The sequence below is a fragment of the Bos grunniens genome, chromosome 11, assembly GCF_055505025.1.
Source record: "Bos grunniens cultivar Pamir isolate PY7600 chromosome 11, Bosgru_T2T1.0, whole genome shotgun sequence".
NCBI lineage: Eukaryota > Metazoa > Chordata > Mammalia > Artiodactyla > Bovidae > Bos > Bos grunniens.
Window position 1 is genome coordinate 92530150 of NC_141175.1, and position 24886 is coordinate 92555035.

Consider the following 24886-nt stretch of genomic DNA (forward strand, 5'->3'; position numbering starts at 1 on the left):
CACCCCACTCCAGTGCTCTTGCCTGGAAAATCCCATGGACAGAGGAGCCTGGTAGGCTGAAGTCCATGGGGTCCCGAAAAGTCGGATACGACTGAGCGACTTCACTTTCACTTTTCACTTTCATGCATTGGAGAAGGAAATGGCAACCCACTCCAGTGTTCTTGCCTGGAGAGTCCCAGGGACGGGGGAGCCTGGTGGGTTGCCGTCCAGTGGGTCGCACAGAGTCAGACACGACTGAAGCGACTCAGCAGCAGTAGCAGCAGCAGATGTGTTCTAGTAGCATTTATTTATAAAATCAGGAGACAGGCCATAGTTTGCAGATTCCTGACTGACACTAATGACTTGCATTAGTACAGATTTTCTTTGGGAGCAGGAGAAATTTCACAAAAATAATAAGTTAAAAATTCACAGCCAGACACAAAAAGCTGCTGAAACTTAAAACTAAAACTAATAAAGAAAAATCTTGAAAGCAACCAGAGGATATGTTACGTACAGGTAAGTAATAACTACAATAAAAGCACGTTCATCATTAAAAAATCATGGACTTCACTTGGAACTGAACAATTTGTAGAGTACTGCAAAAAAGAAATTCAATTCAACAAAAAAAAATCCATCAAGAATGAAGGTGAAATAAAGACATTCTCAGATGAGGGAACACTAACTAGAAATGTTGTCAGGAAACCTGCTCAGAAAGAATCACAAAAAGAAGTTCATCAAAGAGAAGGGAAATTATAGAGTATCAAGAATGAGGGAAGAGCTACAGAAATGGTAAATATCTGGGTAAATATAAGTGATGATTCTCCAACTCAGTCTTTTAAATGTATTTGATAACTGAAAGCAAAAATTACTACAATGTCTGATACTCTTCAATGTCACATATATATAATAAATAAGTCGATTATAACTTAAAAGAGGAGGATACAATAGAGTGGTATGGTTTCTGCTGCTGCTGCTGCTGCATCGCTTCAGTCGTGTCCAGCTGTGCAACCCCATAGACGGCAGCCCCCTGGCTCCCCTGTCCCTGGGATTCTCCAGGCAAGACACTGGAGTGGGTTGCCATTTCCTTCTCCAATGCATGAAAGTGAAAAGTGAAAGTGAAGTTGCTCAGTTGTGTCCAACTCTTAGCGACCCCATGGACTGCAGCCTAACAGGCTCCTCTGTCCATGGGATTTTCCAGGCAAGAGTACTGGAGTGTGGTGCCATTGCCTTCTCTGGGTATGGTTTCTACATTCCACTTAAAGTGGTAAAATACTGATTCTAAATAGACTAAGAGGAAAATATATATTGCAATCCTTCAAGTAACTATGAAAACACACAAAAGCAACAGATAAGGTTAAAAAAAAAATCAAGCCAAAAAAGCAGAAAGAGAAAAACTAAAGAAAAAAAGAGGAAACAAATAATAAAATGGAGCATCTAAACCAAAATTCAACTATTCAGTAATCATAAATGGCCTAAGTACGCCAATGAAAAGACAAACTGGAATTTAAAACACACATGCAATCTAATTCTATGATGTCTAAATGAAACTTTTATCATTCTAAAAGGGTAAAAAGATGGAAAAAAGATATATCACGTAAATGTTAATCAAAGAAAGACGGAATAGTCATATTTAGATGAGACAAAGATCAGAACAAAGAAAATCACCAGGGATAAATGAGGACATTACATGACAAAAGAGTCAATTCATGAAGCAATCCTAAATATACATATACACCTAACAGAACTTAAAAATACATTCAGCAAAAATTAACAAGAACTGAAAGGAGTAACAGACATCCATAATTACAGCTGGAGATTTCAACTTTCCGTAACTGTCAGAACTAGCAGACAGAAAACGAACATAGATATAGAGAAACTGAACACCATCAACCAATGACATTTTTAAAATACTCCACCTATCAACAGCAGAATGCACATTCAAGTGCACATTGAAAATTAATCAAGATATATTGTATCCTGGATCATAAAACAGACCTTAATATAAAAGAAATAAAAGTATGTTCTCTGAGAGCCCAGAAATAAACCTACATATCTCTGGTCAATTAATCTTCAACAAAGGAGGTAAGAATACACAATGGGAAAAAGACAGTCTCTTTAGCAAGTGGTGTTGGGAAAACTGGACAATCACGTGTAAATCAATGAAGTTAGAACACAGCCTCACACTATACACAAAAATAAAACTCAAAATGGCTTAAATACTTAAATATAAGACACAACACCATAAAACTCCTAGAAGAGATCATAGGCAAAACATTCTCTGACATAAATAAATCATGTCGATGTTTTCTTCGGTCAGTCTCCCGAGGCAACAGAAATAAAAGCAAAAATAAAACGTGGGACATAATCAAACTTATAAGCTTTTCCACAGTAAAGGAAACCATAAACAAAACAAAAAGACAGCCTATGGACTAGGAGAAAATATTTGCAAATGATGCAATCAACAAGGCCTTAATCTCCAAAACATACAAATAGCTCATACAAGCAACAACAAAAAAACAAGCAACCCAATCCAAAAATGGGCAAAAGACCTTAACAGACATTTCTCAAAAGAAATACAGATGGCCAATAAGCACATAAAAAAGATGTTCAACATCACTAAGTATTGGAAAAAATGCAAATCAAAACTACAATAAGATACCAACTCACACAGATCAGAATGGCCATCATTAAAAAGTCTACAGGAATTCCCTGGTGGTCCAGTGGTTAATAAGACTCTACACTTCCAATGCAGGGGGCATGGGTTTGATCCCTGATCAGGGAACTAAGACCCCATGCAGCCAAATACATAAAATCTTTAAAAAAAGAAAAAAAGATGAAGTTTAAAAAATAAATAAATAAAAAGTCTACAAATAACAAACGTTGGAGAGGGCACGGAGAAAAGGGAACCCTCCTCACTGCTGGTGGGAATTTAAGTTGGTACAGCCACCACAGAAAACAGTATGAAGGTTCCTTAGAAAACTAAAAGAACTACCATAAGATCAAGCAACCCCAGTCCTGGGCATTTGTCCAGACAAAATTCTTATTCAAAAAGATACATGCATCCCAATGTTCAAAGCAGCACTATTCATAGTAGCCAAAACATGGAAACAACCTAAACGTCTATCAACAGATGAATGGATAAAGAGCATGTGATACATATACATAATGGACTGCTGCTGCTGCTAAGTCGCTTCAGTCGTGTCCAACTCTGTGAGACCCCATAGACAGAAGCCCACCAGGCTCTGCTATCCCTGGGATTCTCCAGGCAAAAACACTGGAGTGGGTTGCCATTTCCTTCTCCAATGCATGAAAGTGAAAAGTGGAAAGGAAGTCGCTCAGTCGTGTCCGACTCTTAGCGACCCCATGGACTACAGCCTACCAGGCTCCTCCGTCCATGGGATTTTCCAGGCAAGAGTACTGGAGTGGGGTGCCATTGCCTTCTCCGATATAATGGACTATTACTTAACAATTAAAAAGAACAAAACAATGTCATTTGCAGCAACCAAGGGTGCAACTAGAGATTATCATACTAAGTGAAGTCAGAAAGAGAAAGACAAGATACTATATGATATCACTTACACGTGGAATCTAAAATGTGACATAAATGAACCCAAGTGCAAAAGAGAAACAGACTCCTGGACACAGGACAGACTTGTGGTTGCCAAGGGGGACAGGGTTGGGACAAGAATAGAGCAAGAGGTTGATGATAGAGCAAGTTAGCAGATGTTAGCTATTATATACAGAATGGATAAACAACAAGGTCCTAATGGGAAAGAATATAGTAAAAGAAAAGAATGCACACATATGTATAACTCAATCACTTACCAGACCATCTTACCTGTCTCCCGAGAAGCCTGTACGCAGGACAAGAAGTGACAGTTAGAACCGGACGTGAAATGGACTAGTTCAAAATTGGGAAAGGAGTACGTCATGGTGTATACTGTCACCCTGTTTATTTAACTTACATGCAGAGTACATTACGCAAAATGCTGGGCTAGATGAATCACAAGCTGGAATCAAGACTGTGGGGAGAAATACCAACAACCTCAGATATGCACGCAAAAAGCAAAGAGAAATTTTGCTTTTATGGAACTCTAATATTTAATGGCAAAAAGCAAGAGAAACTAGAGAGCCTCTTGATGAAGGTAGAGAGGAGAGTGAAAAAGCTGGCTTAAAATTCAACATTCAAAAAACTAAGATCATGGCATCCAGTCCCATCATTTCATGGCAAATAGATGGGGAAAAGTAGAAATAGTGACATATTTTATTTTCTTGGGCTCCAAAATTATTGCAGACAAATACTGCAGCCATGAAATCAAAAGACACCTGCTCCTAGGAAGAAAAGCTGTGACAAATCTAGAAAGTGTATTAAAAAGAAGAAACAACACCTTGCCAACAAGGGTCCATATAGTCAAAGCTATGGTTTTTCCAGTTGTCATGTACAGATGTGAGAGTTAGACCATAAAGAAGGCTGAGCACGAAAGAATCAATGCTTTTGAACTGTGGTGTTGGAGAAGACTCTTGAGAGTCCCTTGGACTGCAAGGAAACCAAACAAGACAATTCTAAAGGAAATCAACCCTGAATATTCACTGGAAGGACTGAGGCTGAAACTGAAGCTCCGATACTTTGGCCACCTGATGTGAAGAGTCAACTCCCTGGAAAAGACAGATGCTGGGAAAGACTGTGGGCAAGAGGAGAAGGGGCCCACAGAGGATGAGATGGTTCGAAGGCATCACTGACTCAATGGACAAGAGTTTGAGTAAACTCCAGGAGATAGCGATAGACAGGGAAGCTTGATACGCTGCAGTGTGTGGAGTCACAAAGAGTCAGAAGTGAATTAGAGACTGAACGACAACAGCAGCAGAAACTAACACAACATTGTAAAACAACTATACTCCAATGAAACAACCAACCACAAACAAAATGACCACAAAGGATTTAAGTAGAAATCAGTAACAGAAACATAATGGGAAACCTCTAAATACTTGTAAATTAAATAACATACTGCTAAGCAATTCTTAGGTCAATGAAGTCTAAAGTAACTCAGAAAACATTTTTAAAAGAATGAACATGAAGGAGTTCCCTGATGTTCTAGAGGTTAGGATACGGCACTTTCACTGCTGTTCCCCTGGCTGGGGAACACTGAGATCCCTCAAGCTGTAGCACAGCTCTCCACACCCAAAAGAGAATGAAAATATAATATCAAAATAAGGCATCTGACGCTAAAACAGTGATTAGAGTAAAACTTATAGGACTTGAATGTTTATATTGGGGTGGGGAAAAAGGCCTTAAATCAATAACCTTAGCTTCTACTTAAAAAAACCAGAACAAATCCCAAATAAATCCAAAGCAAGGAAAAGGTAAGAAATAATAAAGGTTAATAGTGGAAATCAATGCAAAAGTAAAACTAGAAAAACAATAATGAAAAATCAATATAAGCAAAAATGAGTTCTTTGAAAAGATTGATGAAATTGATAAAGCTCTAGCAAGAGTGGCAAAGAATAAAAGAAGATATAAATTACCAACACAACCAAATGAAAGAGGAGCTAGCCTACAGATCCTGCAGACATCAAATGATAAATAAAAGAATACTATGAACAACTCTATGCACATAAATGTGACAAATTGTGTTGTCACAATATTTAAATTTGACACTTGAAATGTTAAAAAGATAACTGAGGAATAATATAAACAGATCAATATGCATAAGTTAGAAAATAAAGGTGAAATTCCATAAAAACCACAAACTACCAAATTATTCAAAATGAAACAGGTAATCTGAATTAAGGAAAGTAAATTCCTAGTTTAAAACTTTTCAAAGAAATCTCCAGGCTTACCTGATTTCACTGGGGAATTTAAGAAGTAACACCAATTCTACAAAATCTTTTTCAGGAAACAGAAAAAGAGGAACACTTCCAAACTCCTTTTAAGAAGCCTAAATTAACCTGATATCAAAAACTAGAAAAAGGTCAAAAAAAGAAACTACATACCATTATCCCTCATGGAGATTGTGCAAAAATCCTCAACAAAATAAAAGCAAATGGAGTTTAGCAATACACCAGGACCAAACAGGGTTTTCCCAGGAATGCAAAACTGGTTCAGTATTCAAAAATCAATCAATGTAAGCTACCACGATAACTTCTTAAAGAAGAAAAACCACAGTTAAGTCAGTAGATACATCTGGCAAAATACAACATATTTCCATGATTTAAAAAAAAAAAAGCCCTCAGCAAGTTAAAAGGGAATTTCCTCAATCTGATAAAGGACAGCTACAGAGTCTACCACTATGAAACACTTAATGCTAAGACCGAAGGCTTTCCCCTAAGATCAGGAATAGGACAAGGATATTACGCTCTCAACAGTTCTATCGAATATCTTAATGGAGGATCTAGCCACTGCAATAAGATATGAGGAACCAGACGCATTAGGAAGAAATCAAACAGCCCCTATTCACTGATAACATGATTATGTATGCAGAAAATCCCAAAGAATCTAAAAAAAAACAAACAAGGACTTCCCTGGTGGTACAGTGGATAGGAAGTTGCCTGCCAATGCAGGGGATCCTGCTCTGTGAAGATTTCACATGCCGCAGAGCAACTAAAGCCCGTAAGCCTAGGGCCTGTGCTCCACAACAAGAGGAACCATCACAATGAGATGCCTGTGCACCGCAACGAACAGCCCTGCTCACTGCAACTAGAGAAAGGTGGCATGCAGCAATAAAGACCACTCCAGTACTCTTGCCTGGAAAATCCCATGGACAGAGGAGCCTGGTAGGCTGCAGTCCATGGGGTCGCTAAGAGTCGGACACGACTGAGCAACTTCACTTTCACTTTTCACTTTCATGCACTGGAGAAGGAAATGGCAACCCACTCCAGTACTCTTGCCTGGAAAATCCCATGGACGGAAGAGCCTGGAAGGCTGCAGTTCATGGGGTCGCTGAGGGTCGGACACGACTTAGCGACTTCACTTTCACTTTTCACTTTCATGCATTGGAAAAGGAAATGGCAACCCACTCCAGTGTTCTTGCCTGGAGAATCCCAGGGACGGGAGAGCTTGGTGGGCTGCCATCTATGGGGTCGCAAAGAGTTGGACACGACTGAAGCGACTTAGCAGCAGCAGCAGCACAGCCATAAATAAATAAATTTTAAAAAATAAAATAAATAAAAATCAAAACAAAAACTACAAGAACTAGAAGGTTTAGCAAGGCTACACTGAACAAATACATGAAAATCAATCAATTTTATATCTACTAGCAATGATCAATCTGAAAACAAAATTTACCCCAAAAACTAACAGTTAGTTTACAAGAGCTCTAAAAACATAAAATACTTAAGATATATATCAAACAAAAGGTAAACAGAATATGTATGCTGACAAGTACAACTGATCAGTGAAAGAAATCAAAAAAGATCTAAATAAAACGATGGTCATAGACTACAAGAATCAACATAGCAAAGACATGAACAGTTTCCAAACTGCTCTATAGATTTAACGCAACTTCAATCAAAATCCCAGCAGGAATTCCATGTTGCGTGGCAGCCTGGATGGGAGGGAGTTTGGGGGAGAATGGATGCATGTGTCTGGATGGCTGGGTCCTTTGCTATCCACCTGAGTCCAACGGTCACAACACTGTTAAACAGCTGTACTCCAATACAAAATAAAGTTAAAAAAACCCAACAGCATTTTTGAGATATAGATAAACTGAATCCCAAATAATCTGAAAAGGCAAAGGAACTGGAATAGCCAGAATAATTTCGATACAGAATAAAGTTGGACAAATCACATTATATGACTTTAAGACCTGCTATAAAATTTACAGTACCTCAAGAATGTGTGCTACAGGCAAAGAGATAACATATTACATCTATGTAACAGAATCCAGAGATAGGCCTGTATAAACATGACCAGTTGATTTTTTTTTAATGTTTCTCAAGTTGTAAATTTATACATTACATGAAACTTGCCATTTAACCATTAAGTGTACAGTTCAGTGGCATTAAGTGCATTCATAGTGTCTTTCGACTATTACCACTATCCATCCACAGACCTCTTTTTATCTTGCGAAACCGCAACTTTATAATCACTGACACTAAATCTTCACTTCTGTCCCCACAGCACCTGACAGTCACTACTCTTTCTTCACTGACCATAACATCTTCCAGGTTCATCCATGTTGCACTATGTGTCAGAATTTCCTCCCTTCTCAAGGCTAATATTTCATTATATACACACACCATGTTTTGTTTATACATTCATCCACTGATGGACACTTGGGTGGCTTCTACTTTCTGTCCAGCTGGGAATAATGTCACTGTGAACATAGCATACAAATATTTCTTCAAGATTCTGCTTTTAACTCTTTATACCCAATATTTAAGTGGAATTGTGAGTTTATACAATAATTTTTAATTATCTGAATAACTGTATTACTCAAAATGTGGAAATGTGAGTTCATAAGGTAATTTTAAATTATATGTAGGACTGCATACTGTTTTCTTCAGTGGCTGCACCATTTTATATTCCCACCAACACAGCAAAAAGGTTCCAATCTCTCTACATCCTTGCCAACACTTACTCTGCTTTTTCGAAAATAACCATCCTAATGGGTGTGAAGTGATACCTCATTATGGTTTTGATCTGCATTTCCCTAATGATTAATTATGCTGAGCATCTTTTCATGTGTTTGTTGGTCATCTGTTTATCTTCTCTGGAGAAATGTCTATTTAAATCCTTTGCTCATTCTCTAACTGGGCTATTTGTTTTTTGCTGTTTTTTGAGTTGTTTTCTATAATTGTCTAAATATTTCTGGCTATATCTCTGGATATGTGACTTGCAAATATTTTCTCCCTTTCTGGGTTCTGCCTTTTGACTCTGTTGATAGTGTCCTTCAATGTACAAAAGGTTTTCATTTTGATGAAATCCTATTTGTCTATTTATTCACTGGATGCCTGTGCCTTTGGTGTCATATCCAAGAACTCACTGCCAAATCCAACATCGTGAAGCTTTTCCACTTTGTTTTCTTCTAAGAGCTTAATAGTCGTGGCTCTTACGTTTAAATCTTTGATCCATTTTGAGTTAATTTTTGTATGTGGTGTTTTGAAAATGTTTGTCTGTGGTGTAATATGGTTGTATAAGGGTAGAACTTCATTCTTTTGCATGTGGATATCCAGTTTTCTCAGCACTATTTTTTGAAGAGAATGGTCTTGACCTCCATTCCAATAATTATTTGACCACTTATATAAGGGGTACTTCTGTACTCATTATTCTAAACCAGAACCACACTGTTTTGATTACTATAGCACCATAGTAAAAAATTTTGAAATCAGGAAGTGTAAGTCCTCCAGCATTTATTTTTCCAATAACACTAGCTGTTTGGGGTCCCTCGAGATTCCATACAAATTTTAGAATGGATTTTTCTATTTCTGCAAAAGTAGTGACTGGGATTTTGATAAGGATTGCAATCAATCTGTAAATAGCTTTGGGTAGTGTTGACTTTGTAACAATACCAAGTGCTCGCAAGGATGCAGAGCAAGTATAATTCATAAATGTCTAATGGCGATGCATAATGGTACAGCCATACTAGTTTGACGGTTTCTTATGAAGTTAAACATACACTCACCAAATGGCCATGCAATCCCACTTCTACATATTTACCCTGGAGACATAAAACCCTCATTCACACAAAAATCTGTACTTAGATGTTTATAATAGTTCTTTTCATAATTACCAAAAGCATGTCCTCCCAAGAGTAACTGACTAAATATGGCGATACATTCATATGATGAAATACTTAGCGATGAAAAGGAATGACCTACAGATAGACACATGCAACAACTTGACTTTCAAAGACATTATGCTATGCACAACAAGTCAGTATCAAAAAGTTACGTACTAAAGGGTTCCATTTCCATGACATTCTAGAAAAGACAAAACAGTAGAGAGAACAGATCAGTGATTGCCAAAGGTTCAGGGGTGGGGAGGAGGCTGACTACAAAGGGATACCAAAAGAGATATCACAGAGAACTCTTTCAGGGATTGACACTGCTCTGTATCCTGACTGTGGTGATGGTTACATGAATCCATGCATGTATTACTAGTACACACACCATTTACTATAATCATTAGTCAAAATTTATTTTTAAATTATACAATAAAAACACAGGAAAATACAATTTTAACAAAGTAAAGGCGGGAAATAGTTCGTAACGTATCTTACTATAAAAATACATCAAATAATAGAAAAAGGCAAAAAGAACTTGCTGCACACCAAAATGCTAAGACTAGCCATCTCTAAGTAATGAAATCATAGAGGGGCTTCTCTTTCCCCAGGTAGCTCAGTGGTAAAGAATCCACCTGCCAATGCAGGAGACATGGGTTTGATCCCTGAGTTGGGAAGATGCCCTGGAGAAGGGAATGGTAACCCACTGCAGTATTCTTGCCTCGGAAATCCCATGAAGAGAGGAGCCTGGCAGACTACAGTCCACGGGGTCGCAAAAGAAATCAGACACAACTTAGTGACTAAACAACATCTGATGGCCTATAAGTAAGTCATTTTTAAAATGGAAATTTTTAAAGGAAGGAAACTGTGGGGTTTTTTAGTTATCTTAACACCCACATTAAGAAACAGTCAACTCTTTATCAATGCACTAATCATGTATATCTTCAAAACCTAGAAAAGTATTATCAGAAATATATTATATTTGCCAACTGAAACTACACATTGCAGAAGTCCATATCCACTGAGATATCATCAGAGTTCAATGCTTAAAACAGTTTATACCATAACACAAAAACATAATTCAAAGTCAATAAAAAAGGGTACAAAATTAACGTTTTTTGTTGCTATTTAGTCACTAAGTCATATCTGACTTTTTTGCAAGCCCATGGACTGTAGCTCACCAGATGTCTCATCCATGGAATTCTCCAGGCAAGAATACTGGAGTGGGTGCCATTCCTTCTCCAGGGATCTTCCCAACCCAGAGATCAAACCCACGTCTCCTGCACTGGCAGGCGGATTCTTTACCACTGAGCCACCAAGGAACCCCAAAATTAAAGTTCAGCTCTTATAAAGCTTTTAAAGTATTATTAAAGTTACTGAAAATAAAATCATTTAACAAAAGTTGCTAATACACTGTATTATTCAAAGTTAAAATGAGTATTCCTATAAGAGAACTTGGTGCAAAGAAAATCTGGGAAAGTTCGGTGACTAGGCCATAAGGAAAAGTAGCAAATGGATAAAATACAAAGCAGGGATAGTATTTTTCCAGGCAGGAAAATCAACATCTACCTAAACATGGAAGAGGTTCTCTGAAAGATACAGAATTTAAGGTTCCAATTCTCTCCCACTTATTTTAAATAATCTTAAGTTACCTGACATCAACTGAGAAAGTTTTGAGAACATAATCACCACTGAAAACTTTCCATAGATAGGACTCAATCATTAAGGACTTACTACTACTCCCTGCAAGAAACTGTGGGGCCCTTTTCATATGTTTCATTCAATTAACTGTGACAAACTGAACAATATATATGAAAATTTGTCACAGTTAAATCTCTCAACCAGTCTTCAATATATAGATTACATTCTTCCTTCAGGATTTTGACCTGGCTATAATTAAGTAAAGTCTGGGGACTAATTTCCCTATCTGATATTGCATAAAAACCCTTATCATCTGTATATAAATTCCAGTTGCTACAGAAAGTTGCCCATGTGAGAAGTAACTCAGCTACAAATCAATATAATTCTACAATTGGAACATGTACCCTTGTGAATTTCTATTTGGAGCTCATATTTGAAATTATTTTGTTTAACAGAGATGGCACCTTTCTCTGAGACTAGTAATCACACCAGTCTCATCACTCCTCATTGAATCTACATTTTAAATCAGTGCAAGTGAAATTCCATCCAAATATGATGAAAATCCATCCAGCTGTTTCCCCATACTACAGTAACAAGCCAACAGAAACTTCCCCTGGATACCTGCCTTGCTGCTCTCTCACATCATTAGGATCTGCTCAAGGGCCGTCTCAGAGAGACTCCCCCCCAGACCACACAGTACAAATTTACCCACCACCATCTCGTATCAGTTTTGATTTCTTATAGTGTCTACCATCACCTGCATGTATGTGTAATATACCTCTTTTCACTAAACCAGAGCTCTAGGAAAGGATTTTGTTGATAAACAATAAGTTTTTGACACACAGTAAATGTTTTTGAATAAATGAATCATTTTTCATAGTTTTGAAGAACTTTTTAACATATTAAAACTAAGCTCTAGGGCTTCCCTGCTGGCTCAGTGGTAAGGAATCCACCTGCCAATGCCGGAGACACAAGTTCAATCCCTGGTCCCACAAGATCCCACATAGCAACTAAGCCTGTGCACCACGACTACTGAGCCCGGGAGCCCCAACTACTGAGCCAAGTGTCACAGCCACTGAAGCCTGCATTCCCTGGAGCCCACGCTCTACGAGAAGCCACCGCAATGAGAAGACCGCATACCACAACTAGAGTAGCCTCTGCTCACCACAGCTAGAGAAAAGCCCACTCGACAACAAAGACCCCGCAAAGCCATATAATTTAATAAAAGTATATATTTTTTAAAACCCACTAAGCTCTAATATGATAAAATGTAACATTCTGGTAGTTAGTTTTTTTCTTAATACAACATAAAACAAAGACATTTTAGGCATGAAACAGCTGATCTGGTAGATAATCCCAGCCATTTCTGCCCTCTACAGCTGCTTTTTCCCCTCTCCTCTCCTCATACTCCCAGTAGTAGGTCCCTGCTGCAGTGGCATTTTGGTGAAAAGTATCATAGCACTTAACTGATTAAAAAAAAAAAAATCAAAAATGCATTACATCAGAAAAGTACAAAAGAAAGCAACAGGAATTTGGCCCTTGGTACCGTTCTGCTTATAAGCGTATTTCACTTATAATTTAATTTACTGTGGGGTAGGTTTTATTAGCAAAGAAACTAACTTGGGAGGTGTTTCTTACCAAAAAAAAAAAAAATTAAGCCTAAACAGAATAAATACTATTGAGGCTTCCCTGGTGGCTCAATGGTAAAGAATTCACCTGCCAATGCAGGAGATACAGGTTTGATTCCTGGGTCGGGAAGATCCCCTAGAAAAGAAAATGGCAACCCCCTCCAGTATTCTTTGCTGGGAAATCCCATGGACAGAGGAGCCTGGCAGGCTACAGTCATGGGGTCAAAAAAGAGTCAGACACAGTGACTAAACAACAATAGAATACTATTCAATTGAAATAAAATCTCTCATTTATTCCAGGCATATGAAATACATTTGTTCATTTAGGGTTCTATGTGAAGTTAAAACCTCTAAACCTGGCCTGCACATTAAAATCACTGAGAAAGCTTTAAAAATTAAAATAATAAAAATTTAAGTGGCCTTGGGTTCCACTCCAGGTCACTTAAGTTAGAATACTAGAACCCTAGCAGAGTATGTCTTTAAAAACTCTCCTGATGACTCTAAGGAGCAACCAAGGCTGAGAACCACTGCCCTGTACTATCTCCCCAGCCTTCCTTGTCTCTCTTCAACTTCATAAATCAAAGTAAAAGCATAGAAACAAATCATAAAGATTTGAATTCCTGGTGCCCACAATAAATTTCAAAGACGACACTTCCATTTGCCCCAATATTGCTATTAATTCCTGTAAAAAGTAAACATAATATTTATCTCCTCTAAAAATACATCCCTGATTTAACATACTCACACTAGACCACAATTATTTCTTCTAGGAGCACTGCCCTTGTCACAAACAATTAACTTTATGTAGCAATTAATTTATCCTTTTTGTCATTTGTACCTCCATTTTCTCCTCTCTATACCCAAAGAGTTTGGCTAACCCTGTTGTATCCCTCACATATGAAGTTCAACTTACAAAGAATGTCTACATTCATTATCATATCACATAATAATGTAGCCTGGGCAAGAATTACTAGCCCATTTTAGAGATGGTAACCCAGGAAGTGTCTTGCCAAATGACCTTTTGCCTGAGACTCTGAGCAGTGCACTGCACGTATCAGAGAGGCACTTCCCACCCGCCTTCACACTATTTTTATATACTCCTTTACAGTGTGGGCTTCCCTGGTGGCTCAGACAGTAAAGCGTCTGCCTGCAATGTGGGAGACCCTGTTTCAATCCTTGGGTCGGGAGGATTCCCCTGGACAAGGAAATGGCAACTCACTCCAGTACTCTTGCCTGGAAATCCCATGGACACAGGATCCTGGTAGGCTACAGTCCATGGAGTCACAAGGAGTCAGACACAACTAAGCGACTTCACTTGCACTTTTTTTTTTTTCACTTTACAGAAATCTATTGTTGTCTACATTCTATCTATTGTTATAGAGAACATTCCTAAGGATAGATTTCCAAATGTTCAACAACTTACATATGGTTATAACTACAGATTTCCAGTTAAACAAGGACATAATACATACAATTTACTTCTGCTTCCTCCTACAATCCTACTGCAAAGACAGGAAATAATTAAAGAGGGCATTAAACAAGCCCACAAAGACAAAAAGACCAAGGAGATAATAACAACAAAATTTCTGAAGCTGGAGTACAGGCAGAAGACTGTTAATTGATTTGTTTCCCTATTAAAAAAAAACTTCAAGGCTAAGCCAGCAATGAGGAAAGCTCAAAGTATGTGTGTTGTAGTATTTTTCAAATTACACAGATAATAAGACATCTACAATAAAAACTACTTAAAAGTAGCAGCTTTTTGCTGTATTTTCTCAATTAATGCTAAAAGCATACCTATCGTAATAGGGCCCTACATTTTTTACCATAAACTGGGAGTTCTTGTACATAAGAGTATGAAGCCATAGCTCCCATAGAACCAAGTCCAAGATCCTCAGTCTCTCCCATCACTCCCTTCCTCATGCTTTGCACTGTAATACTAAACTGCTTATAACAAATATTACCTGCTTCATGCACCTACTTGTGCTCATGCTACTTCCTCTACCTAGCCAACTTCATTTCTTTTAAGTCTCAGCTGAGCTGTCACCCCTTCTAGACAGCTTTCCAAAACTGGGGAAAGAGTGGATTTAAAATTCATCTTATTATCCCCATACGGCAAACACTTGTTGAAATGAATGATGCAATTAAAAACACCAATACAAAAGGTAGCATTTATTGAGTGTTTATGGTGGGTCAAATAATATCTACATGTATCAATTTACTTAACATCTTTCCAAGAACCAAATGAGTTGGGTACTAATTATTAAGAGCAGAGGGAGTTAAGCATCTTGCTTTGGGACACAGCTAATAAGTGATGAATCACAGACTGAAACTCAATCTGGCTCCGGAGCCAATATACTTAACCATAGACTAGGCTTTCTCTATAAATGGCAATGCCTTCCAAACCTGTATTCCCAAATCTTCACACTTCATTTATTTCCAAACCTTCAAGTTGAATTTCCAAATGGCTCCTGGCCATCTCTTCCGGGATGTCCTTCAAGAACCTCAAAATTAACATAACTGAAATCACTATGTCCCCCTTGCTCCTCAGCATATGCCAACAAAAGCTACTCACCATACCTTCTTGTACTGCTATTCAGGTTAATTCATTCACCCAGTCACCCAAAGTAGAAACCTAAGTCTGAGTAATTGCCACCTTGTCAATTCCCCTCATCCCTACATTCGTCGAATTATATTGTTTCCACCTCTCAAACTAACTTACATGCAGCTCTCGCCACTTTTCACACCTGAGCATTAGCTTGGAATCTTTCTTCAAAAAAATCTGATTGTGTCTTAACCTATAAAAGCTGCCTACCATTGACATCAAGTCCAAAGTTCTTAGCAAAACGTATTATGATCTTGTCTTTCCCAATCTCTCAGCTTCAACTCTAACCATCCAACCCCAACTCCTCTTCCCCTCAAAACTTCCCTGAATTTAATATGCTTTTAAAGACCTAATTGTCTCTGTATAAACAAGTACCTTAGCCTAGGATATCCCTCCCACTATCTCATCTTCCCAAACTGATCATAAAGGCAACATCCTTTGAGAAGCCTTCTCTATTCCCCTCAGATTGAACAAACTCCCTTCTCTAAACTCACATAATCTGCATATCTATATTTTATTAAGAGTACTTACGCTAAAATGGCTTACCTGAAAATATCACCAAGCATGTATTCAAAAGTAAAAAGGCTGCCTTACTTTGTGCCCCCATGCCTACCACATGTTCAACAATGTATGAAATCACCAGCCTCTTTTAACAATTTCAAGTCCAAAATGAATTAACTTACATAATTTATTTCTCTTGTAATATAAAATCATTACTCTATATTAATATTTCTCTCTCTCAGATTTCACTGGTCCCATTTCCACATATGTGAAAAACTGAAAGAAAAAAATACTTCAATTTCAACAGAATCCCTGTAGTAAAAACATCTACTACATCAGCAAACTTTCAAATGGCCACTGCTACAAGAACATTTACAGAGCACATACTATATACCCTGGATGAGGAAATGACAACCCACTCCAGTATTCTTGCCTAGAAAATCCCATGGACTAGGCTGGCAGGCTACTACAGTTCACAGGGTCAAAAAGAGTCAGACTCGACTTAATGAGTGAGCACTATGTATCTGTTCTAATGTGTAACATATATTAGCTCACTTCAATTCTCACAACTATCTTATGAGGTAGATAACATTGTAATGCTCACTTTATTGATGCACTTCAAGATCAAACAGTACCAAGACTAAAGCTCAAACTATTTAGCTCCAGAAATTGATCTCTTACACTGCCTCTGATTAATAAGTCTAAAACTACTAAAACAAAGACTACAATAAATTCTTTCTTAGAGCAAAACCATCTTTGCACGTTGAACAGTTAGGAAAATGTGGGAGGCAAATGTAAAAATTTGGGTAAATATAGAGGATGTTGAAAACACAGAAAAATCTTTTTTAAGACTATTAATTCATGGGACTTCCCTGGCGATCCAGTGGTTAAGACTCAGCGCTTCCAATGCAGAGAGTGTGGGTTTGATCCCTGGGCAAGGAACTAAGATCCCACAAGCCATGCATTGAGGCAAAAAACACAAACAAACAAACAAAGCAAACAAACATGAATATTAATTCACTCTAATTATAGAAAATGTTTTGCTAATAAAACACCAAATCTTTGACATATGTCATCATGTAGTATTACTAAAGTCAGTCAACTGAAACAGAGACAAGTACACAGTCATAGCCCACAAAGATATTTGCTGAATTAAATTTTTATACAGAACTCAGATGGGCTTCCCAGATGACGCTACTATAAAGAGCCCACATAACAATGCAGGAGACTTAAGAGACCAGAGTTTGTTCCTGGGTCAGGAAGATCCCCTGGAGGAGGGCATGGCAACCCACTCCAGTATTCTTGCCTGGAGAGTCCCATGGACAGAGAAGCCTGGTGGGCTACAGTCCATGGGGTCGCAAAGAGTCAGACATGACTGAAGCGACTTAACATGCAAGGAACTCAGATGCATCTAGAAGACAACTATCTTGTAGGGCTGTTGCAGTCCCAACTCTATAACATGTTTATAACCAAGACTAGGAAGGCTTCATGTACCCAAATTAATCAGGAAATAGGAAATGATTTGTATCATTTACAATTTCCAAAAACTGAGATCTACAGGAAGATGCTGCATTTCAACCAAATTCAGTTCAGTTCAGTCGCTCAGTCGTGTCCAACTTTTTGCAACCCCATGAATCGCAGCGCGCCAGGCCTCCCTGTCCATCACCAACTCCCAGAGTTCACTCAGACTCACGTCCATCGAGTCGGTGATGCCATCCAGCCATCTCATCCTTTGTCGTCCCCTTCTCCTCCTGCCCCCAATCCCTCCCAGCATCACAGTCTTTTCCAATGAGTCAACTCTTCACATGAGGTGGCCAAAGTACTGGAGTTTCAGCTTTAGCATCATTCCTTCCAAAGAAATCCCAGGGCTGATCTCCTTCAGAATGGACTGGTTGGATCTCCTTGCAGTCCAAGGGACTCTCAAGAGTCTTCTCCAACACCACAGTTCAAAAGCATCAATTCTTCAGCACTCAGCCTTCTTCACAGTCCAACTCACGACCAATGGAAAAACCATAGCCTTGACTAGACGGACCTTTGTCGGCAAAGTAATGTCTGTGCTTTTCAATATGCTCTCTAGGTTGGTCATAACTTTTCTTCCAAGGAGTAAGCGTCTTTTAATTTCATGGCTGCAGTCACCATCTGCAGTGACTTTGGAGCCCCCAAAAATAAAGTCTGACACTGTTTCCACTGTTTCTCCATCTATTTCCCATGAACTCATGGGACCGGATGCCATGATCTTCGTTTTCTGAATGTTGAGCTTTAAGCCAACTTTTTCACTCTCCACTTTCACTTTTCATCAACAGGCTTTTCAGTTCCTCTTCACTTTCTGCCATAAGGGTGGTGTCATCTGTATATCTGAGGTTATTGATACTTCTTTAGAGAATTACAAATTAAAACACTGAGATACCATTACACACCTATTAGAAAAGCAGCAATTCAAAACACTAACAATATCAAATGCTGATGAAGATGTAAAGCAACGGGAACTCTTATTTGTTGCTTCTGGAAATGCAAAATGGTACAGCCACTGTAGAAGACAGTTTGATAATTTATTACAAAACTAAACATACTGCTGCCATAGGCTCCAGCAGTCATGGGGGACTTGGTATTTACTCAAATTACCTGAAAACTTTTGCACACACAAATGCCTAGACCCAGGTATTTATAGCAGCTTTATTCATAACTGTCACAAACTGGAAGCAACCAAGATACCCTTCAGTAGGTGAATGGACAAACTGTGGTAAATCCAGACAATGTAATATATTATTCAGTGCTAAAAGGAAATAACCATCAAGCTACAGAAAGACATAAAAGAAACTTAAATTCGTATTATTACGTGAAAGAAGCCATACTGAAAAGACTACATACTATGTGGAGACAATAAAAAGATCAATAGTTGTCAGAGAGTAGGAGAGAGGGGTGAATAGGCAGAGTAAGGGTTTTTTAATGAGACTGTATTCCCCAATATGTCATATATAGTCAGAACCCATGGAATGTACAGGGTGAACACGAATATAAACTATGCACTTTAGGTGATAATGATGCATTAATGCAGGTTCACTGACGGTAACAAACACACCAGTGTGGTCTCAGATGTTGACAATGAAGGGAATAGAGGCATGAGTAATATGGGAACTCTGTACTTTCTGCTCAGTTTTACTATGAACCTGAAATGATTCTTTAAAAAAAAAAATCTACTTATGAAAGAAAGGAAAAAAACCCAAAGCCAAAGAAAGTGTTTACTGAGCAGTTAAAAAGAAGCATCCATTTAACAAACTCATTAGTATACATACAGCAAATCAAAAATATTTATTTAAATATTGTACTAGGCATCCTGTGGAGGAGATATAAACAAGTAGACAGGCTCCTTCCCACAAGGAGTTTGAAATATAGTTAAACAGACATCATATATTCACACACAACTAAATAAAATGAAATTTAAATAGTTCAAAACAGGAAACATATCACAAACAGCTAAGTTGTCAAATTACTAAAATAGGCATTAATAGGACGATGTGCTTAGGGGTTCGGTGGCTTACTTCGGGCAAAAAGAATTAGTAAGTTACAGATATGCTCTAGGTCCTGAAACAGGGGTAAGATTCATCTAATTTTCTGGAGAGAATTGGTGAATTCCAAGGAGTAAAATTACTGCAGTTGGGAAGAAAAATTAAATGAACCAGTTTCACAGAACAAAGTGGTGAGACAAGACTAGAAAGACAGGTAAAAGCCAGATCATGGAGGTAACTGAAAGTCACATTCATAAACCTTAACCCTGGGTTGGGAAGAACCCCTGGAGAAGGAAATGGCCACCCACTTCCATATTCTTGCCTGGAGAATTCCATGGACGGAGGGGTCTGGTGGGCTACGGTCCACGGGGTCGCAAAGAGTCAGACACAACTGAGCAACTAACACACTTGTGAAAACACTAACAAGGAGCAAATACTTGCCTAAGTATATACTGATGACCCTTACTCTAATGAAAAATGTATTTATAAATATTTTATGTGAGAGACACATAGTTTGAAGATATACAGTAGTCAACAGTGGTAGTTAAAAATTCACCATCACTGAAACTGGAGCCTATTATACAGAGAGAAGTCAGTCAGAAAGAAAAACACCAATACAGTATATCAACGCATATATATGGAATTTAGAAAGATGGTAACAATGACCCTATATGCGAGACAGCAGAAGAGACACAAGATGTAAAGAACAGACTTTTGGACTCGGTGGGAGAAGGCAAGGGTGGGATGATTTGAGAGAATAGCACTGAAACATATATATTATCATACGTGAAACAGATCGCCAGTCCAGGTTCGATGCAAGAGACAGGGTGCTCAGGGCTGGTGCACTGGGATGGCCCTGAGGGACGGGATGGGGAGGGGGGTGGGAGGGGGGTTCAGGACGGAGAACACGTGTACACCCATGGCTGATTCACGTTGATGTATGCCAAAAATCACCACAATACTGTAAAGTAATTAGCCTCCAATTAAAATTAATTAAAAAATAAAATAAAAAGTTCACCATCATTGCCATACAAGTGAATACATATACATACAAGTCCTGCTCATTTTTCGATTTCCAATCTACACCAATAGGCTACCCATAACCCCATAAACTGAACCCATCCATAAGACTACACTGTCACCCAATAAAGCTCTATATGGTTACATCACTCCATATCCCCTTACCCAAAGATGTCTTTCCTCTGGGGGTAGAAAAGTAGATGGCTCACTGCCCAAGAACTGGAAAGATGGGTCATGTTAGGACCATGGTTACTAATGGCACCTTCTCCCCATTCTACTGACAGAACTGTCACCCTCTATTCACCAATAAAAGCAAACCTACCAAGTACTTGCATGTTCAAGGCAAAACATAAAATCCCTCATTCCTTGGCCAATCATCTGAAGACATGACACATACAGGACCCTATACGACTTCTGATCATTATTATTAATCAACCGCGTTTCTCATATATGAAAACATTTCTGAATTTTTCCATTGTTACTTTTAAACCTGCTTTATAATCCTTGTTTTGCCATAAACTCTTCTACATAATTCTAATCACATACTACTCAATTCTCAGTGCACGTCCATCCACTACTGTATCCATTTCCATACTTCCCAATTAAATGTTCCAACCTACCTCAACTAAGTTATCTCAAATCAGTGCTGTTCAGTTCTGTTCAGTTCAGTCGCTCAGTCGTATCTGACTCTTTGCAACCCCATGAATTGCAATCAGTGCTGTAGTTTATGTATTTACCTTTATACTTTTATTATGTACCCAAAGCCCTCCCCTTTAGCAATCTACCATGTGAGTGACTGTTTTCTTCCCTTTTCATGAACAGGCACATTCATTTACATCCAATTTCCCCAATCATTTATAACTAACTCTGGCACATATAACCTTTCTGAAACACAGCCTCCAGACACAAAAACACCCCTTAAAGAGTCCTCTTTCTATTGAAAACATTTTAAGACTTTTGTTAATAAGATTTTTTATAGAAATAGAAATACATACACTGTGATACTACTTATTAAAAGTTTAAAATCATGAAAGACACCAATAGATACTGTTTAAACATAAAGGTATATACTAAAATACATAAAGACATGTATAAAGAGAGAACAGGAAGAATGCAATCCAGAAGGGACACAGAAAACTTCAACACTGTTTGTAATGTTTTTTTGAGTCTGGAATACATGGTTGTCTGTCACAATTGTTCTTTATACCTTTTCAGATGTGAAATATATTTAAGTGAGTTTAAGAAGAAAGAAATCCAACTATTAATGAGAAGTACCCTCCCATACAGAGAGACAAGCTGTTATGCCCAAGTTGCAGCGAATGCTCATTGCTACATCTGGGACACCACATTTGTACTTTGCCTAAGCCAAGAAAAGAAAAATCACAAGGCTACAATACAAACTTTCTCTTGGGTATATTTTAGATGTGTTTCAGATTTATTTTCTATAGCTATCCAAATTCATTTCTTTCACAAAGCTCACATCAACAAAAATTAAATCCTTTAACTCTGTATCCCTAAATTGCCATTTACTCTTAAATGCCTAACAGTAAATCAGAATAACCACCTTACTTGGCTCTGTTAGAATACAAGTGAATTGGTAAAACCACGTAACTACTTCCACTTGGCTAAATGCGGACAGTTATGTACATTACACTCTGTGCAGGAGTCTAACTCGTATACTAACTTTTCAGTCTCGATTTGTAACATCTAAATTAAGCCACTCATCATTCAACCGCAAATGAAATGTCAATTCACCCAAACTTAACCTTGCCAGGACAACTCCAAAACACTCTACTACAGCCCATCGAGCGTTCACCTCTCGCATACTCAAAGTCCCGTCCTGGACTAAGGTTTACAACAGCCAGAACTGGTCTCCTCCACCGCTGAGCCTCACACATTTCCCCCTTATCCCAACTCTTGGCTCGCAGTGGTAAAACCAGCAGAGAACGCCGGAAGTTTCACCTCATTACGAACCCAAAGGAATCTACAGCTCATACACCGCAGGTGCTGAGTTTCTCATCCCTGGGGGGTAGAAGGCGGAAGCCCCGAGCCGGGGAACAAGGGCCAGTCTTCCACGGCGTCCGCCCGAGCCCTAAAGCGGTCGACGGAACAGTTCAGGCAGCCGGCCCTCCTACTTCCCTCCCCGCCCCCACTCCAGGCCCACCCAACCCCCCACGCTGGGCGCGAAGCCTGCCGTACATCCCAGCACCTGCGGGTCCCAGGAACAGACGCGGATCCTCCTCTCTCCACAAGAGGCGAGGGCTTGGATGCCGGCTCGGACGCTTGCCTCTGGCCACCGGCCTCTCAAGTCCGGACCAACCCTGCAACCCTTTCGCTTTCTAACAGAAACTGTACCGACACCCTCTCCAGGACCTAACCCGGAGCCTGGGCTTCTCCGGTGCCGAGCTCTTAGGCCTCCTCACGTCTCCAAGAGGACCAACCCACACCGGACGCTCAAAGCCCGAAAGGCAACTCCCACCACTCCCCGTCTCGCCCGTCTTTCCTTCCCAGCTGCAGCCGCTGAAATAGCCAACTTCTACGGTCCTCCTCCATCAGCTTCCCGGCCTCCCTTCACAGCCAGGCCTGAGCCCCCAGCCCTGCCTTCCGCCGCTCCCCTCCTCCGGAGGCCGAGCCTGGGCGGCTTCCTTCCCGGGCATCCCGGGGCCCGGCTCCTCCCGCGGCGGGCCCGGCCCCCGCCCGGCGTTGCCGCACACTCACCGCTGAGCGCCGAGGCCTGCAGGGTGGCCCCTGAGGTGCCGTCGATGACTTTGATGGTCCCGCGACTGGTCACGGCCAGGATGGCGTTCAGCGCCGGGTGGTAGGAGAGGCTGTGCAGCCCGTCGGCGTCGCAGCGCATGCAGCCGTCCCGCAGCACCAGCCACTCGGAGACCCCGGCCGCTCCCGCCCCCGCCGCCGAGGAACAGCCCGGGCCAGAGGCCGCCGCAGCCGCAGCCGCCATCTTCCGGCCTGCGCTCAGCACAATCACACTGGGAAGCGGCTCAGTGACAGTCCCGGGAGGTGCAGCACCACCACCAGTCACCATCCGGGGCCAGGGGGCAAGCAGCGCGCGTTAGCCGGAAGTGAAGTCAGGCGCCGGCACGCAACTGGGACGTCGGCCGCGCGCCCGGAGGGGCCAAGCTCGGAGGGAGGCTGGCGGGGGAGGGGGAAAGAGAGCGAGAGAGGCGGGACCCGGGATGGGACCGGAGGCGGCCGGCCGGAGCATGCGCGGGAGGGAGAGCGCGTGCCACGCGCTGCTGGCCCAGCCAGCTCTGTGTCCGTAACGTCCCAGTTTTTTTTCCGAGCCCGGGGAGTGGCCGCTGCCTGGACTCCGCCCAGCTCCCCTAATCCGGACCAGGGCGGGGTGGGTGGGTGGAGAGCAGGGGTTTGGGATGTGTATTTCCGCTAGGCGGGGACCCCGGACGGTGTGACTTGGCTGAGACGCCTTGAGGCCCCTTGCTGCGGTTCCACCTCTGCCTGGACGGTTCCCAGCACGCGCGGTGCAGCTGTTTGGCTGTGGCCCAAAGGAGACCTCCTGTCTGGGCCTGTGCTGAGCAATCTGAAAAACTTCTAATCTGGATTTGGTGAAACCGAACGACCTCCCCAAACGCACGCGTATTACAACGCCCCACCCGTTCCCAAATTAATTGTTAAACCAAAGGACCAGTCTAAATGTAGCTGGGGGTGTCCTTCCAAAACAGTTTTTTAAGTCTCAGAACACAAGCTGAAACTGTAAAAGCTATCATTTCGAAGATTTTTCTCTTCTCAAGACCCATTTTGGACCAAACTTTTCCATTAATCTTAAAAGGTTCCTCTGAGTAGTCTTCTACTGCAAATCAGGACCCCCATCTTCTTGGTAGGGAAAACAAACTAGTAACCTGAATGCTAAATTTAAACTTAATATACTTTAATGTTGTACGGTGTTGGATAAAAGGCATAGTTTTTTGGGTGTTAGACTATGTTAAATATTTTGGTTGGGATAAAAAAAAAAAAATTCTGTGAATCTAGATTTCTTTCACCTGTAAACCAACTTTCTCCAAAGCTCATTACTCAGATGTTCTGAAATACAACACTTTCATAATCAAAAAATTTGGGAAAGCAAGCCTCCTGTATTTCTTCTATTGGGAGATTTATCATACATATTAGTTTATCTAAAGCTCTGAGACCTCCTATGACAAAGAATACTCTTTAACCTCCTTTTACCAACATTTCACAAACTCATATAAACACAGAACCCTCCAAAACCAGTGTTTCAAACAACAATCTTTAGTGTAGCTTGTTGCTTGTTTTTCT

At 40.1% G+C, this 24886-nt stretch overlaps 1 protein-coding gene across 16 annotated transcripts in view; it reads right to left on the minus strand.

Annotated features, from left to right (window-relative positions):
* Positions 1-24685, minus strand: part of BIRC6 (baculoviral IAP repeat containing 6) — a 215065-nt gene extending 190380 nt beyond the window's left edge. For 14 of the 16 annotated variants that reach the window (XR_015137258.1, XM_086327523.1, XM_086327522.1 and 11 more), the window contains exon 1: positions 23315-24685. Coding sequence is in view for 13 of the 16 variants with exons in the window: in XM_086327523.1 (XP_086183649.1) it covers positions 23315-23639 (325 nt within the window). In the remaining 3 variants the exon portion in view is untranslated. Of the gene's footprint in view, positions 1-22805; positions 23074-23314 lie in introns of those variants that run through there. The other 2 variants (XM_086327524.1, XM_086327525.1) reach the window with 2 other exon arrangements.
* Between the last annotated feature and the right edge of the window lie 201 nt (positions 24686-24886).